At 38.1% G+C, this 18,621-nt stretch overlaps 2 protein-coding genes across 2 annotated transcripts; both read right to left on the bottom strand.

Annotated features, from left to right (window-relative positions):
• Positions 1-5,978: 5,978 nt before the first annotated feature.
• Positions 5,979-7,982, bottom strand: LOC124161342 (cuticle protein 19-like). Its single transcript, XM_046537655.1, has 3 exons — positions 7,971-7,982; positions 7,085-7,168; positions 5,979-6,458 (listed from the first exon to the last, which is right to left on the bottom strand). Exons 1-3 carry the CDS (start codon positions 7,980-7,982, stop codon positions 5,979-5,981), a joined length of 576 nt encoding a protein of 191 aa, XP_046393611.1.
• Positions 7,983-11,960: 3,978 nt separating this feature from the next.
• Positions 11,961-17,124, bottom strand: LOC124161341 (cuticle protein 19-like). Its single transcript, XM_046537654.1, has 3 exons — positions 17,113-17,124; positions 12,883-12,966; positions 11,961-12,440 (listed from the first exon to the last, which is right to left on the bottom strand). The coding sequence occupies exons 1-3, from the start codon at positions 17,122-17,124 to the stop codon at positions 11,961-11,963; spliced, it is 576 nt and encodes a 191-aa protein (XP_046393610.1).
• Positions 17,125-18,621: the final 1,497 nt, after the last annotated feature.

Genomic DNA, 18,621 nt, shown 5'->3' with positions numbered 1-18,621 from the left:
TCCCCTTCCGTCAGTTGTCGCTCATACCTAACCGAGTGAGGAGCGCATCAGTATACCAAAATTGTTCGCTGTGCCTGTGACTTCGATACGGAAGTGATAACCAGTTTAGTGAAGATATCATGTGTACCCCGTCACGCATTATTGGGGGAAAGAAACGTTTTAACGAAGAAGAAATCGAGCGTATGTTTCTTTCTGACAATTCGGCTTCCATCAACGACCTTGAAGGATTTTCTGAAGGAGACACCGCTAACTCAGGTTGTTTGAGGAGTCGTATGAATCCTCAGAGTCAGGTAATCTTTCTTCTTCTAATACAGGTATGATTGCCATTTCGATTTTTTTTATTCACTTTCTAATAACTCCTGCTGTAATGTTTAGTTACTTCTAATGAGGTGATTCATCCCACGCTTACGGAAAGAAAGCTTGGGAGTTAACTCATTTTGTGGGAACCATTACGAAAAATAGGAAAGGGCTGTTAAGAGAATTAACGACTGCTGAATTATAGAAAGGCATTTTAGTGCTATGAAAAACTTGTGGAGCAACGGTAAAGAAATGGAAAGATCAGCGCGACGTATTGATGATCTCCACCACCATCAGATCAGAGATAATTCCAACGGGGAAAGAAATCGAAGAGGGGAAGTGGTTAGTAAGCCAAAGATGGTGATTGAGTACAATAAAATAAAGGGAGGAATTGACATTGCCGACACCCTTTCATCGTATCACAGCACCCATCGAAAAACAGTAAGGTGGTACCACAAGGTGGCCGATGATGCTCTTTTTGGGACTTGCATTGTTAATGCTTTTATACTGTGGAATAATAACGGTATCCAGGTGCCCACACGATCTCTCTCCAGCAGTTAAGACGTTAAATTATAGAAGAATGGCTGCATATTCCTCGAGATTCCGTTGATAGGGTCTAAAAAAATCGACGCACTACCTGGTGAATACAAATAACACTGAAGGAAGTCTTCAAAGTCAGGTAACTTAGAGGATAAAATTATCTTTACATAAAATTGAGAATTAGTATTTTTCGCACTATTTTTAGCGCTGTCTCTTCATTCTAGAAAAGCCCGTGTTGGCTGTCGCGGGTGTTACAAAGAATGCACGCAGACGATGAGCCGCAAAGTTGCCCTCAGTAAAGCTAAACGTGTTTCTACCAAATGTATGATCTGTCCGGACCAGCCATACCTATGCCTCCCAAATTTAAATCATTGCTCTAATCATCTCCGGATACGATAGCAAATATTATTAAAAGCATAATTAACAATTAAAATTTGTTTTAACATTATTTTCAATCATACGAGTTTCTCGTAGGTTTTGAGTGTACACTAAAAAGTTGGAACGCAGATCCAATTGCCTGAGCCGCCAAATGGCGTCTCATCAAATTTTAGGCATTGTCAAAAGTGGGGAGACGCCTTATGGCGTCGCACGTGACTAATGTTACAAGTGATAGCGCATCACGTAATTAGTGTTAATATACCGAGAAATATTAGTGAAACCCGGAGTTAGGCTCAATATCATTATTGCAGTTTGGTAATAGGCTCGAAAATATCCGCCTGGCACACGCGGATTGACAGCAGAATTCGGGCCCGGCAGCGAACGTGTTAAATAATACTTATCCGCGAATTTTAAATTTTTGGCCAATGCATACAGTTTCAAGTTCAAATTTTTCGTGCATCTAAGGCCAGATCGAAATTCACATTATCTTCATCTTATCAGATTTGTGCATGTAGTACATTTTGATCAATACGCTGGTACACTGTATTACACGTTATCCAATAAATTAAAATATGTAAATACAAATTTTCTTGATACAATATCTAATGTAGTCAATACTAGACTTAACTATGAAAGTGAAATTGTACGTATCCGACGGAACCACATACGTTGATTCCAAAAGTGCCATAGTCTTTGTTTTGGTTTCTGAAATTCTCAGGTTGTATAGTTTACTCAGCTGGTACAGTCTGTGCACTGCCATCTGTAGTTTGTCCTCTTTATCTTGTATTATAAACTTGTTGTCAGCAAATAACATTGTATTTAAGTACTGATATGGTCCCAATTCTATGCCTGGTGCTACATTATTCTCTTTCCTTATTCTTTGAAAATCATCATATATTAAACAAGGTTGAGGATAAGCTGCAACCTTGTGTTAATGATAATTTATTGAGTGATCTATTTCCCAGTGTCAATTACAATTCTTAAACACCAGCATTACTCATATTAGTATTTATACGTTCAACAGTTTGAGGCATTTTGGCGGGGATTTTTTTTCAATATCCTAGAGCAGGGGTTCCCAAACTGGGAGGCGCGCCCCCCTGAGGGGGGGGGGGGGGGGGGGGGCGTGACACCCAAATGAAATAAATAAAAAAATTACAAAAATAATTTCCTCAGATCTTTGAAATAATGTCTTTCTAAGTTTTCATAATTGTTTTTGTAAAGTTTCAATAACGTTGTAAACTTTATCAAAGAAGGTTACAAGTAATTATATTCGTTTTTCATGTAATACTTGTTTTAATTTTCATCATACGTACAATTATTGAATCTTTCCATTCTGCGTTACCGCATTCAACAGTGAACAAAAAAATCTACCTACTCACCGTATCAAGTAGGCACATACTTGTACGAGTACAAGTACTGGTACAAGTAGGAGTTGGTACGTACGGCACCGTGGAAATAATGGAAAGCTGAATTGTGTAGCGGGGGGGGGAGGGGGCGTGGTAAAAAAAAGTTTGGGAACTCCTGTCCTAGAGTAAGAGTTTCCCTGCGCAAATTGTGCTCTTTTTTGAAGTTTATAGTCTGAGGCGTTACTTTATGGAAGTCACTCATTATACTCTTTTTTGTACACATTCAATGGCGGAATAGATCGCATTGAACCCTTATTGTTTTTAGGGCGCCAGAGTTTACGAGTCCGTCAAGAGGAGGGTGGTGCGTGATAAATTTTTAATTTGAATGTGAGTGCATTTTTCCTCATTCTACGTTTGTGTTATTTAGCCCAAAATTGCTATTTATGACACAATATATAAATCTTCCTCCAAAAACTTGTTCTTCCTCGTCGTAACTTAAATACATATACCAAATGCTTCTTCATTGAGCAAGAGTCAACATTTGAATCAAAGTTAAGGATAAAAATATTCAACAAGATCACAATGATATACCCAATAACACACCAAAAATTACGTTCTCGTTATTGATAATTTTGTTGCAGATTATTTTCTTCAAACTTTTTTATCATATTTCAGGGCATTGCATTGGTTATGCACTTGCTATTAATGATTTGAAGGTATCGAAAACTTGAAAATAAGTTTTTACTCCTCTTTTCAAAGTTTGAAACGTAAAATTAAAGCCCCCAGGGCACGAAAAAATATATTGTTCTTAAGATGTTACAGTGTTACACCATTTTTAGAATCTTCCGCAACATTCACCTTACAGAAACTGTCTCTTCAGTAGCCACGTAGTATCACCGAATTACAAGTGCTGTTTAATGAAAATAAAATCCCTCAAAACTTTTTTCCTAAAATGGCTTGTGTATCCCTTGTTAGTTAAACTATCGTCGAAAGGTGCATGGGACATTTTTTTTGGTTCGCGGTGAGACGTAGGAGAAACAAATGTATTGGAAATTACTACAAAATAATGCGTTTCTAGATTTTCAACCCACCACTCCAATAATGATCATTAAACCTGGACAGATAGACAGATAAATTATTTTAAGTCTTACATAAAGTAAGTTTGCGAACATAAATTTCAATAGGCCAGATTTCCTTCAAGAAAGAGATTATTCCTATCCGCACAACAAAGCATCCAAGTGCTCTTCCTCTTACGTAAGATAGGAGGACTATTTGGAACCAGGGATTACATATTTTTCATATTTTTATTCGCCGAGGCAACATTGTGGTTTTTGAATCCAATGTTCTGGATATGTTTAAATGCTTCGTTCTGACAGGCGTAGCAATAGCAAAAGCAAATGCTATAAGAGCAAATCGGGTTGTTCTTTTACAAATATTGAGATTGTGCAATAAGATAAAGCTTTAAGGCCACGTGTCTTGAATGACATTTGACTTTTTGTTTTCAGTATCCTTGGTACCTGTATCGCGCATGAACCCCACCTAATTCAACTTTTGCAGCGCTATAAAGCCCAGGTTTCACGGCCCAGTAGGTATTTCCAACCTTTTTTTTATACTTTGAAACAAATTCAATAATAATAATTATTGTGATATTTTACTTCCAACTCCGAAAGCGAGCGCTTTCTCGACGATTATCTTCAGCCCCCAACGCTTCTATTGTTGGAAATTACCACACATGTCAGACAGCCTGCTTTTATTTATTTTTTAATTCAATTAAGAGAAATGGGAAATTGGTTCTAAACCGGTCGTGCTGGGTCTGATTACCTAACAATGACGGTAGAGTTTCCTTATAAGTTGTTTGTTTGCTTTAGAAATTTATCATTGAATTATATTTTATACTCTGAAATAATTAGAAGCATTAGAAATTAACTGAATCTCTTTAAGAGCTTGTTTCATTTTCCTTGCTACCTTACCATCATTCACTACCATATTCTATGCTCAATAATAATACTGAATTCCGTAATTACATGCTGCAATCCATTTAAGACGCTGCCACTTGGAGAGATTTTATAATAAGTATAAGGAGTTAATTGCGACAGTGGACTCTGCATGGGCGTACCAGCTGGGGGCTGGAGGGGGCAGCTGCCCCCCGTAGAAGCAATAGTAAATTTAGCTCATAATGAAATTTTTGGACAATTTTTATTTCCTAGAAAAGTGGTAGTATTATTAAATATGTAAGTTAAATAAAAATATTTTTTCCGAGCAAATAATTAAAAAAAACAATAAAGCGCTGTTATCAATTTCTTGAAATTGTTCGTTTCATAGCATTTTCTATGTTACAAATTGAAGAACCACGTGTTCCTCCCCACTGTTTTTGCATCTGGTTACGCCGTTGGGATGGAGAAATCGTCACAAGAGCATAATTTGCACATTCGCAATCCTTTAGCGACTACGATGAGGACTACACGTATCTTGTTGAAGATGAAAACACTCGTTTCTAATTAAAATCAAATCCTCCAGTCAGATAGAGATTGCGAGATATTGAAAACGATAGGCTTATGATTCTGTGGCACTGCTTAGCACAGGAGCGTGGAGCGTGTATCGAGAAGCACCTTGGTGTGCAGCGGAGTGTGTAAACCGCTTCGCTCAATTCCATGCGGATGGATAGTTTTAAATCGAAACTTAAAGCTTGGACGTGGTGGAAGGGCTCCATAATACCGATAACAGACACTTTGTTACATACACAAAATATTGATAAAAATTTCTACTACCAGTTTCGGCTATTATACCATTAACAAATACGTTGTTATAAACAGTTATTTTGAATGTAGGTACCATTTATGGCATTTAATTATAGTTGACGTAGAAATATTATTTTCTGAATTTGATAATGGTGAAAAGCCGAATCCGCTCATAAAAATTTTGATAAATATTTTGTGGAAGTAACAAAGTGCCTGTTATTAATAATATGGATATTTTTCCTGTTTCGTTTCGTAAATTACGCTATCTAGATCCCTGAAAACTCAAATTTTGCTCGTTGACTTAAATTAAATTAGATTGCTACGTCTGGTATTCGCAATAGCTAGCTCTCTCGTTAGAAGTGATGTTTCAGGAAAACATACTATAAAAACTATGGTGAACTAGTTGTTAGGCACTGGTTAGGATATTTGATATATCTTATATTGTTTGAGTATTAGTTAAATATAAACATTTGTTTTCAATGTTGGCACCATTTATGGCTTTTTATAATTGTGGACGGTGAAATAAATACGAGAAGAAAGCCATAAGCATTGAATTCACCCAAGGCCGGCGTAGGGAAGTGATAAAATTAAAACTCTTCTATTTATATAAAAGAGGTTTTTATTGCTTTTTAACAGGATTTTCTTTAAATGTTAAGTACTTCATTTTTAATATAAAGCATTAGTAATGGTAGCCTCCATGTCCCAGGAAAATGCTGTTGCGGTTAGCATAAGAGGTAGCACCGCCGAAGTGTCCTCCATAGTGTCCTCCGTAGCCATAGCCACCGTATCCATAACCTCCGTGTCCGTAAGCAGTGACTCCATGGCCAATGGCGATGTTGTTGCCGTTGGCATATGAAGTGGCGCCATGGCCGTAGCGGCCGACGCCGTAAGCACCCAAGTGTCCTGCAGCGGCGTATCCTCCGTGGTGATAGACTGGTGCGTAGTGGTGGGGGTGCACAGCCTTTCCGTGTCGCTTGACAACGGCGTTGAATCCGTTGTGCTTGTCAGCGGTGTATTCGACTGCGCGCACTGTGCCATCAGCTTCGTGGAGGCTGTAAGCGCCCTTGACAACATCTCCGTCCCTCGTCTCGAAATGGTTCTTCAGATCTCCGGTCTTGTGGTCACTCACGCCGTAGTTGAAATTGTATTTTGGATAGGCCTGGAATAATTGAATTAAAAGTATGTGTGCAATGCAGATTTTTATATTTTTTCGATATGGTATTTGGTATTTTTTACTCTATGTTGAATAGTTATGTTTCAGGACTGAAAATGACAGTTAGCATATTACTATTTACTCGCTATTGCAAATGCAAAATTATTATATGGACAAATTATGCAATTAATTCCAGTTCAACTGATCATTATGTTGTTTTTACTGGATGAGATGTATGAAAGTAATCTATTTTTTATGGATTTTTTAATTTTTAATTGAGTGGTTGTATTTTTTCCGAGGATTGACAAAGTGATTTTCTGTTGCTGATATCACAAACTAAGATACAGGGGTTGTATTTAAAAAGAAATATATTGAGCAATTTTCACGCACGTTAAAATACCAAAACCAATCCTACTCCGTATGTTAAATACGTTATTGCATTAAATCGTCCTCACTTGAAATCCATTGAAAATATTTCAATGCATTCTTTGGTCATCGCCTTATAAAAATCGCTCTTTATAATCTTCCCATTTACATTAAAATCTAGTATGGACTGTATTGGGCATTACATGAATACAATTAAGTTTTACATATTTCTGAATTAATCGGAATACGCATGACGCTGTACTCACGTATTGATCCAAATGTCCTACAGCTCCGTACATTCCTCCGGGCAAGGCGTTTGTTGAGGCTGCAATGCAAGCCAGAAGCAGAACCTATTCATGGGATGGGTGTACATTCATGAGTTTATATACATAATTTTCTAAATTAGCAATTTCAACTTTAATTTTTAATATTTTTCATCAAAATTTGCTCTAAAGGCTTTTATTTTAAATGATTAGCTTGTGCTGATTGAAAGCCTTTAACTTTTCCAAAATTATACGCATGGTAATCTCATAATTGAGATGGCATGTACCTTGTTCAATCCACCGGATAATAGTAATTCATAGTGTTAGTGAGAAAATTTCTATTCTATGTAAATTATACTTTTCACCTTTTTTGTTTTATAATTAACAAAGTCGATTTTTGCATCAATTTGTTATGGTTCTGTCAGATAATTAGAGCGCTATTATAGCAATCAACATTTCCCGTGTAGATACTTTTACGCTTGTCTTAATAATCTGCAAAATCGCAATGGGATAGGAAAAAAGATTTGTCTTGAAATGTTCATTTGTTGCTGAAAATTCTTAATAAGAGATATATTTGTAATTGAATCTAAGAATCCATAGTCAATTTTTTCTTTGATGAGAAAATTTTTGAAACTTTAATTTTAATTCAGTTAGAGCGTTTAATTTTTTAATTAAGTTAATTAAAAAGAGCATTCATTTTTTTAAATTTTCATGATTTTGGATAATTTATTAGGTTATTTGCCGATGATACAATTCTATCTACCACGTAGTATTGCTATTATCTGCTAAGGTCATTTAAAGGCACATTTTGACTAAATTCATATTACATTTGGAATAGTTGCTAATAAAAATGAGTAATGTGGGACATTGTCCTTTTCGGAGTCCTTACCTTCGAGATCATGGTGGTATTGGTTGCTAACGCTTTCCGTCAATGAGAGTCTGTGAATGATAACTAGTCCATAATTGGCCCACTTTATATACTACACTCGTTCAGTGAAAATGGCCTTCTCTTTGAGAAAAGAGTGTTGAAATTACGGAAAACTGTTTGGGGGATAGTGACTTATGAAAGTAAGCACCTGGGTGTGGAGTTCGCGAATATCGGAATTGGACAACGTATAGGTGCTAGTGGGAGGGATGGATGGGACTTGGGTTGCATTACTCGATATTCTGAAAAGGTTATTCATATGATTAATTATTTCCGGCATGAATGAAAGGATGGCGAAGGAAAAAAAGGATGGAAAAATCTTGATGTGGCATTTATCCATCCATTAAATATTTTGTTTGATACAAAAAGGAAGGGTATCTATCGGCGAATTTAACCTTCAGATTATTTGAATGCAGTTTCGAATTCAAATTTTATATGCATGTGGAATGGTAATTCCAAATCGTAAATCAGTTTATCTTCATCATACGAGGGAGGTGGGGAGGAAGGCAAAGTAAATGCAAATAATTTTTTTCTGCAACAGGGTTGTTTTATTCAGGATTTAAATACACCATATTATTCCCCAATTCTTTAGCAACAAAACTCAATGCTACGAAGAAAGATCTGAGGTTTTCCCGGCGTATGCTGTTGTTGAAGTTTATTCGGGATTGCCACCGGATAAGGTTCTCCATCTCTGCCGACGTTTCGATAGCCGAGTCGTCCATCGTCATCAGGGCTTGTCTTTGCGTTGGGTGATCCCAGTTATATAGTATGGGCTCCAGGTCAGGTGACTCGTGATTGGTCCGCCTTTTCCCGCCTTTTTTTCCCGGGCTTCGCTGACATATTTAAGCACCGGTTTCCAGGAATTGCTTAGGGCGTAACCAGCATCACGGTTCATGGTATCAGTCGTCGTCCGAATTAAAATAGCTTCCTTGGTCAGCCTTTCCCAGAATCTGTCCACACGGCACAGGACCTTCGTGTTCTCCCAGCGAATGGCATGGTCGCGTGATATACTGTGCTCAGCCACGGCGGATTTTTCGGGTTGGCCGAGCCTGAAATGCCGCTGGTGTTCCTTCATCCTGGTGGCGATAGTCCTTCCTGTCTCACCGACATACACCTGGCCGCATTCACGTGGAATCTAGTAGACCCCTGGTGTCATGAGGCCGCAGGGATCCTTGGCCGTCACTAGTTGGTTTCTAAGTTTTGCAGGTGGGCGAAAATAGGTTTTAATATCATGCCTCTCGAGTATTCTAGCTATTTTGCATGAGACGGTCGAGACGAAAGGTAGGCCAGCAAATGCTATCGGTTTTTCTCCTTCTTCTTTGGTGGCGGTGTTGTGGTTGGTGAAGGCCCTTTTCAGGGCCTTGGAAATGTCTCTTCCGTTGTGGCCATCAATGCTACGGTTTGACACTACCTTGAAGTGATGCCATGAATACGTGAACGGTACCATTCCACTGATCGATTTCTGAGCCAACGTCGTACTTCATCAATAACTTCTTCATCGTCCCCTTAGCGGCGATGATGAAACACGTGTTTTCCAACGACTCACCGAACTCTGTTCCACTGCCAAATCACTATAGACATGCTGCAAGGGCCTATGAATATTTGGGATAATCTCGTTTTCCCTCATAAGAAACTCGATCACTGCCCGTTATTTGGAACGCTCCTCCTTTAAAGACGTCATTTTAACAGCTCCTAATATCGTGGTCTCCAATCAGAAGTCAATACGAGATACGAGCTGAACGAGACGAAGCGCGAACGTTCCACAAGAAATGCCATTGGTTTTCAACCAGAATTGGCCGTGAAAATAAAATGTGTGGCATTACTTATTGAACTGACCTCGTATCAGGCTATTTTGATTATAACTCATGTAGAGGGTTAATTCACAACCGTGATTAATACAAGAAGACATTTGCATTTTGCACATATTAATGAGTATATCATAGTCAAAGTACCTTTATAACAATATTTTTATTACATTATGAAAATGAATGCTAATTTTATTTTGAAAATTTACTAGGCCTTATAGAATTTTAATGGTATGATTTTAACGGTGCATAGGCTCACGGAAAATAGTTTGATTTATCATTTTAGCACTCTTTAGTAATCTGCAAGGTTGAAAAATCACCATCCTTATAAGAAATTATAGTTTTCTTCTTATTCTATTACTCTTTGTGCCTCCTTATAATTACTACCCCAATACTTTGGATTGTACCATTTCTTTTGGATATCTGTAGAATAACGGGAATCCTGAAAAATTAAACCCGGAATAGGCTTCCAAAGTAATAAGGCTTGAAAAGATACGACATAGTGCTTGAAATGGCCAGCAAAGAAAGAATAATTTTGAAGGAGATAAGAAATTGGCAAGAGTCCTTTGTCAGAGAAGGATATAAGAGCATGGGATTCCAAAAATTCATGAATACCATTTATCTCGTTCCATTCATTTTCCTTGTTTACCGAACCGTGAATCATCTATATGTAACCATGCTACATCTACATTCATTTTCAAATATATTCCCCGTTTAGGCTCTGCATTTATCTCGCTGTATCCTAGCTGATCATTCCTAAAATTCTTATCTCCTCAGTAAAAGCAATTTGAGTGGTTCGTAGAAAGTGAACAAGAATTCGTGTTGTTTTTTGTCGCTTCAATTGTGAAAAGCTAACAATTAGATATTGGGTCAACTCTAACATAGAAGTGGCCTTTTTAGCTGAAGCGGGACTGAATGAAAGATTGTAACCCGCCTGCTTAAAAATTTTTTACTACTTGAATTTGAAACTGAAAGCTTGTGATTTCGGGTGGTAATTTTTTGTTCCACATTGTTCCTTCTAATATGAGAGAATGTTATTTTTTTCAGATTTTATCCGTTACTAAGATAAAACACATTCAAATGAGTACGCACCATCTTCATTACAATTTTGATGAGATAGGTATTTCAAGTCTAATCGTTAGGCATAAAAATGAAAAGTGGACGAAAAAGGTGGCCATGTAACCGTCATAGATTTTTGGAGGATAATTTGAAGTTCCGGATTTCCTCGTAAGGTAACCTAGGAAAATATGTGAAAAAAACTATTTTCCTGGAGTTGCAAAACCTCTGGGTTGATTGTGAATCCAACGAGATCTTGTGCTCTTCTCAACGTGATCTGCTCTTCGGGCGCATTTACCGATAGATGAAGATCTTTTACTACGTGCTCAAAGGCGATGTGGTGCTATTTACATGGGATAAAGCACCGCCGGACTTGGTCCTCCACTACCTTCATGCCTTCTTACAAAGAATTGATTTCAGTTATAATAAAAACTTATTTTTGTTATTCCCATCTAATTTATTGCGTAGGAATTGATAGTTCTGAGATAACACATATGAGAACTTAGGAAGGCAGAGTGATCAATGATATTAAGGCAGCTTAAACTGAGGTGAACTCTCCCATTTTCTAATTCCTTCCTTATCTGAGGATTGAAAATAAAAAATTAGTCAATCCAAGTTGCAAACTATAGACTGAATTATATATCAGGTGTATTTATACGTATGTTCAGGTGTGTTTTAAGATCAAAATGGATGACTTAACAATAGTTAGCCTACGTGTCAAAGGGTAATGCTGTTGCCAATGTCATAGAGTGTGGCACCATCGTAATGTCCACCGTAACCAAGATCGTAAACATGGCAGCCCATCCATTGTTAAGCGGTGATTGAGATATCATATGCTGTGCGAGAAATATTTAAGTTTAACAATTTATTTTCGATGTAAACAGCATTTTTAGCTTGTTATGGTAGATGAATGTGAAACAATTAACAGAAGAAAACCAAAAGCATTGGATACAAGCTTTTCATACAGTAATCATTATTTTCAGTTATGGCCGGTGTGAGATAGTGAAAAAAATTCTTTGTTCAATATATATAACAAGTTTTATTGTTTTTAAGAGCATTTTTTAAAGAGGCTTGTACATTTTTATTTTAAACTTTAGTAATGGTAGCTTCCGTGTCCAAGGACAATGTCATTGCGGCTGGCATAAGAGGTAGCACCCGCGGTGTGTCCTCCGTAGCCATAGGCACCGTATCCATATCCACCATGGTATCCTCCCAATCCATAAGCACAGACTCCGTGCCCAATGGCGATGTTGTTGCCGTTAGCGTATGAAGTGGCGCCATGGCCGTAGTGGCCGACTCCGTAAGCGCCCAAGTGTCCTACGGCGGCGTATCCTCCGTGGTGATGGACTGGTGCGTAGTGGTGCGGGTGCACGGCCTTACCGTGTCTATGGACGACTGCGTTGAATCCGTTGTGCTTGTCAGCGGTGTACTCGACTGTGCGCACTGTGCCATCAGCTTCGTGGAGGCTGTAAGCACCCTTGACGACATCTCCGTCCCTCGACTCCCATTGGTTCTTCTGGTCACCGGTCTTGTGGTCACTCACGCCATAGTCAAAGTTGTACTTAGGGTACGCCTGAAAAATTTTATTATTTCATTCATATTATACTCCTGAAGTCTAATAAAATGATTAGCGGTTATTCAATATTTATCTACCATTATTGGCCCTGAGAAATACAATCTAAGCATACATTTAGTTATTAATAAGGCAAAAAGTCAAGCCATAATTAGTAGGTATTTCCTACTTTTGCATAAGAGAGGGCTTATGATTTAGTATTGATTATTTCAACGCTGCATCAGTGATTATTACAGAAAGAATGGAATTTCGCCGTGTATCTTTTGTATATATTTTATTGTTTACGTTTTGAATTAAAATAGCCTTACAAGTAACCATCCCGCCAATACCTCAACTTTAATATTCTTAAAAATGTTCAGCTATGTTACTCTAAAGAGTTTATCCAATTTTTTATGGCACCTTTGTATGGCTATTTTGGGTGACGGCTATTGAATTTACTCACGTATTGGCCCAAATGTCCAACAGCACCGTATGGTCCACCAGGTAGTGCCCAGGACGATGCAGCAATGCAAGCCAGAAGTAGGACCTACTCGTGGGAGACAAATGAATTTTTAGTGTTGTAAATTTCCTAAGTACTTTTGCGTTATTTAACGTCAAATATTATTTCAATGTGTGCTTTCACGAAATAGGATATATTCCAATATAGGCGATTTTGTCTGACTCTCTCTGTTTTACTGTTTTACAAATATTAAAAAATAATGAATATTTTAAAGAAAAACATATTCCAATAAACTTGAACAATAGTTCGCATCAGTAAATAAAATGTATTGTTTTTCAATCTATTCTCTCACGCTTTCGGAATGATCAAACAGTTTAGAAAAAAGCCCTTTATACTCGTTTATGCCAAAAGTTTCAAGTATGCCTACCAAGTTTAACTAATGCTTAAAGGAGAACACATTTCCATAATAAATACTAGAGTGGTGGTGGAGATCGACGTGTATGGGTGATGTATGCATGATAAATATATTTTGAATTGTTTTGAGAACGTATTTTGGGATCACAATCCCATAACAGCTTTGAATTTCACATATATCCATAGCCTTGTATGGAAATAATGCACGGAATATTGCTAAACTTTTGTTACTTTTTTATTTTCTATTTTATAACATCATCATTGGTTTGACACAGCTCTCCACTCAGTTCTCCTATCAGCTAATCTTTTCATACCTACGTATTTCTTCTCTTTCACATCTCTCTTTACTTGTTCCATATATTTTGTTCGGGGTCTTCCTTTTCCATTCTTGCCTTCCACTTGTCCTTCGACGATTGTCTTCATCAGGCCATCATGTCTCAAGATGTGGCCTATAAGGTTGTTCCGTCTTCTTATTAAGGCTTTCATGAGGCTTCTCTTCTCTCCTACCCTTCTTAGGACTTCCTCGTTACTAACTCGGTCGATCCATTTGATTTTCATCATTCTTCTGTAGCACCACATTTCAAAGGCCTCTATCCTTGCTTTCTCCCCTGCGGTCATTGTCCATGCCTCACTTCCGTGAAGGAGCATATTCAAGATTTAGGTTCTTATAAATTGTTTCTTTACTTCCATATTTAAGTTTCCCGCTGTAAGCAGGTCTCTCTTTTGGTGGAATGCTCTCTTCGCCTGGGCTATTCTGCTGATAATTTCTTTCTTGCTTCTCCCGTCACTAGTTATCTTGCTTCCCAAATAACAGAATTCATCCACCTCTATCAGTTTTTGCCTCCCTATTTTAATGTTGGTCTTGACTTCTTCTCTTCTGCTGCATACTAAGATCTTGGTTTTCTTCGTGCTTATTTTCAGTTGATATCTACTCATTACCCTACCCATATTAACCAGAATATTTTTCAAATCCTTCTCTGTTTCTGCTATAACGGCTATGTCATCGGCAAATCTTAGCATGCTAATTTTTTCTCCATGGATATTCACTCCTAATTCCTTTTCTTTGATTTCATTAATGGCTTTTTCAATGTAAACGTAGGAAATTACGGGTGACAATGTACAGCCTTGTCGCATTCCTTTCTTTATTCTTGCTTCTTCACAGCTGGGCCCTGATTTTATCACGGCTACTTGGTTTTTGTATAAACTGTGGATGATTCTTCTGTCATTATAAAGAACCCCAATTTCCTTTAGGATTCCAAGCATTGTGCTCCAATCCACGTTGTCAAATGCTTTCTCTAAGTCCACAAACGCAACGAATGTTGGCTTGTTCTTTTCCATTCTCTTCTCTATGAGCAGTCTTAGGGCCAATATTGCTTCTCTTGTGCCTTAGTTTTTTCTGAATCCAAATTGGTCCTCATCCAAGTACTCTTCTGCTTTTCGTTCTATTCTTCTATAGATGATCCTTGTCAGTATCTTTGACGTATGTGTAGTAAGGCTTATGGTCCTAAAATCTTCGCACTTTTCCGCTCTTTTCTTCTTAGGAATAGGGATTATAATGTTCCTCTCGAAATCCTTTGGTATCTCACCTGTCGTATATATTTCACTAATGATTTTGTATAGCTGGTTCAACGTCTTCTCTCCTGAATTTTTTATTGGTTCTGCAGGAATGTCATCAATGCCAGACGCTTTATTTATCCTGAGGTTTCTTACAGCCGCATCAAATTCCGATCTTAAAATTGGGGCTCCCATGTCATCGGCATCCACTTCCCTCTCGTTTTCGATAGCATTCGTTCTGAGGCGACTTCCTTTGTACAAATCTTCCAGATATTCCTTCCATCTCTTCCCTTTTTCTTCGTTTTCCATCAATAGTTCTCCGTCTTTGTCCCTAAGGGTATTACATCTTACGCCCCTTTCCTTAAAGTGGTTCCTCACTATCCTATAAGCGGCCTCTACTTTTCCATGTTTAAGATTGTTTTGCACGTCTTCGCAAATGCTTTTCATTCACGTTTCTCTAGCCTTCCGCGCTTCACGACATATTCCGTTCCTTATTCTCTTGTGACGATTCTGTCCTTCCTCTGTTTTCGCAGCCTTGTATTTTCTTCTTTCTTCAATGAGATTTAATACTTCCTGCGTTATCCATGGTTTTTTCATAACGACTCTTCCTTTACCAAGAACTTCCTCAGCTGCCGCCTGCAGACCACTTCTAATGGTTTTCCAACTCTCTTCCATTGGTTTGTTGGTCGTATCCTCCCCTATTTTATTTTCTACAGCCTCTTTAAAAGCCAGTTGATGCTGAACCTCCCTCATTTTTTCAACCTGCCATATGTTTTTCACGGCTTTCTTCAACTTTTTAAATTTAAGGTGGCATTTCATCATAAATAAGTTATGGTCACTATCGATATCTGCCCCTGGATAACTTTTGCAGTACTTCACCTGGTTCCTGAATCTTTGTTTTACTAGAATGTAGTCGATTTGGAATCTTCTACGGTCTCCTGGCATCTTCCACGTGTATCTTCTTCGCAGGGGATTTTTGAATAAAGTGTTGGCAACCACTAGCCTGTGCTCCGAGCAGAATTCAAGTAGCTTTTCTCCTCTTTCATTTCGGTTACCCAACCCATATTTCCCAGTTATTATTCCGTCTTGACCTTTTCCGACGACGGCGTTCCAGTCCCCGAAAATAATAAGATTTTCTTCCCCTCTTACCTGCTTGATAACTTCCGCTATATCTTGGTAGACATCTTCTACTTCTTCGTCTTCATAATCTGACGTAGGCATGTTAACCTGTACCACTACAGTAGCTACGGGTTTCGTATCTATCTTCACCATTACTATCCTTTCATTAAACTGCAGGTAGCTTTTAACACGCATCCCGGCGCTCTTTCTAAGCATTATGCCTACTCCAGCATTACCATTTAGCGATCCCGTGTGTATCATTCTGTAGCTTCCACTCCAAAAGTCTCCTTCCTGGGGCCACTTCATTTCGCTGATGCCTAATACATCGAGGTTCGTTCTTCGCATCTCCACCGTCAAGTTCTCTAGCTTACCGCAGGTACGAAGTGATCTGACGTTCCATGTTCCTATCCGTAACATTCTATCTCGTTTGACCGATGCACCCTCTCGAGTAGTCCCCGCCCGGAGATCCGAATGGGGGACTAGTTTACCTCCGGAATATTTTACCCGAGAGAATTCCATCATGTCAGTATATAAATTGAGTGGAGTAGCTGTGACTCCTCGGGATGATAATGTGGTGGTTTCCTCTCGCCTTGCACATCGCAGTACTACAGCCGTTAAAGTAAATGTTACCACGCCCGTAGTGGAATGTGTGTCGCTGTACCGACCAGTATGGTCTCCACCTTCGCACATGTGAAGAAGAGCTGCTGCCCTCACCCCCGGGTGATGATAGGCATAATTGTTGGCGGCCCCCAGTCGCCAAGTCACGGTATCTTCACAGGTTTTGGTATCTTTTAAATGGTCTACCTTACCCAAGGGTAGCCCAATACCCCCTCAGAAACCGCCGCTTTTTGTCCACGACTGCTTATTCGAAGAGAGAACTCACTTATCTCGCAGCTAACCTCTATATCTAAAGGTTGACCCACCATCCGCAACCCGGTGGACGCCCTCGGTGGCTTTAAGCTCAGCCGCGAGTTTTTATAACATGCCAAAAATAATTATTATATGAAAGAGCTAATAAGTAGCGATAAGCAATATTTCCCATACTAAAAAGTTTATCTGGCGACATGCGAAAAATTAAATGATGAAGTTCATTCTTTTAACATTATATAAATTTAAAATAGAAGACGAAATTTGCTGGCCTCTTACCTTTGAGATCATGTTGGCTGTTGGTTACTACAGCTGATTGACAGGAAAAACTGCGAATGATGTCCTGGCTACTGATGGCTTGCTTTATTTATACTTCTTTTTGAATGGAAGGAACCTTCACTTGAGGCTGAGTATCGAAATTATGGAGAAAACTTTCGGAGATATTTACTGACGAAATTGTGCTAATATGTGTCGAATGAGCGAATTCCGACAAAGAATGTGGGGTGTAAAATAAGAGTGACGGGACATCAGTTTCATCATCCGATCGTCGGTTGGTGCCGAAATATTTTAATTATTTTAGATCTCTATCTCTTAGAAAGAGCCGAAAAAGATTTTTTCATAAAATTGTCAACACCACGCACCTTAGATGTCTAGGTTAGTGATATACACAGTTACTTGATTGAGCCATTTTGGGCAAGGAAATTTGTTGTCAGGGCCACAATTGTGGATCCTGTCACGGAAATTACGGTGATTCCACAGTCTGTAATGATATTGTGCATCTCTCTTGAAATAACTATGCTACATGTGTTATTAGAATAATCATTCCACAAAATGTATTTACGTGTTATCAATAGTTTCTTATCTTAATTATGTTTCAGCAGGTAATGGTTAAGTACTCACTGTATATCACTGCTAAAAATCCCACTGCTTTACTCACCGGCGATGTTCCCTGCAAACTGGAAATTCCAAATGCCAGGAATAAAATTGCTTTAAATACCTATTTTCTTAGATGCCATAGTGCCATAATTTTAAGATGCCATGGTTTTAATGTCATTTCAATGTCAAGCATTTGTTTGACGCATTTTATATTAATCGAAGGTATACTTTTCCATTAAATAGAGTCGGTGTATATTAGTATTTAAAATTTGAATAAAATTTGAATTGAACCGCAAATATTCAAACTCAGATACATGTATTTAGATCATGAACTAATGTATCCCACGGCTGTGAAAGGAAAGTTTTTCTAATGCTCATTTATGAGATTTTAAAAACTATTTAAACTTTAAATTTTTTCCCACGTGAATTTGGGTTTTCTCGAAAGAAATACAAAAAGTTGGCTTATAAAACAGATTTCCAAGACTAATCTAGAAAATTAAGTCTTAAAATAATTTTTGTGTTGTGGGATCTTCCTGCTAATATGACTTAGAATATTTTGTGCTTGTGTAAACCGATGATGTGAAAATATCCGTAATTCTGCTTAGCTCACATCCAAGGTATTCTTATTCGTGGAGGCGTTGCTGTAGCCTATGTGTATAATATTCTAGAGTCAATTGGGTAACTCGTTTTCGTGAGCGTAGATTTAAGGCGCAAACATTGATCGGGTGATTTTTCGTGAACATTAAGATTAGGTTATCAGCTAAGGCTCTCGGAATAAATTTCATTGGTTAATTTGGATCGTTTCTATCGTTCTCATTAACCGAGTAGATTTTCCTCCGTAATCCTCAACTTTAATACGCTCCATTATTCTTCCAAATAACACCTCCTCTGGTAAGCTCAGCGTAGCGTAAT

This window comes from Ischnura elegans, chromosome 6 (genome assembly GCF_921293095.1).
Source record: "Ischnura elegans chromosome 6, ioIscEleg1.1, whole genome shotgun sequence".
Taxonomy (NCBI): domain Eukaryota; kingdom Metazoa; phylum Arthropoda; class Insecta; order Odonata; family Coenagrionidae; genus Ischnura; species Ischnura elegans.
This window is presented reverse-complemented; position numbering and strand designations above follow the sequence as displayed.

Coding starts and splice junctions, on each gene's coding strand:
- LOC124161341 (XM_046537654.1), bottom strand. Junction 12,441..12,882: donor TTGGACATTTGGGCCAATAC/GTGAGTAAATTC, acceptor AAAATTTTTCAG/GCGTACCCTAAGTACAACTT.
- LOC124161342 (XM_046537655.1), bottom strand. Junction 6,459..7,084: donor TAGGACATTTGGATCAATAC/GTGAGTACAGCG, acceptor CAATTATTCCAG/GCCTATCCAAAATACAATTT.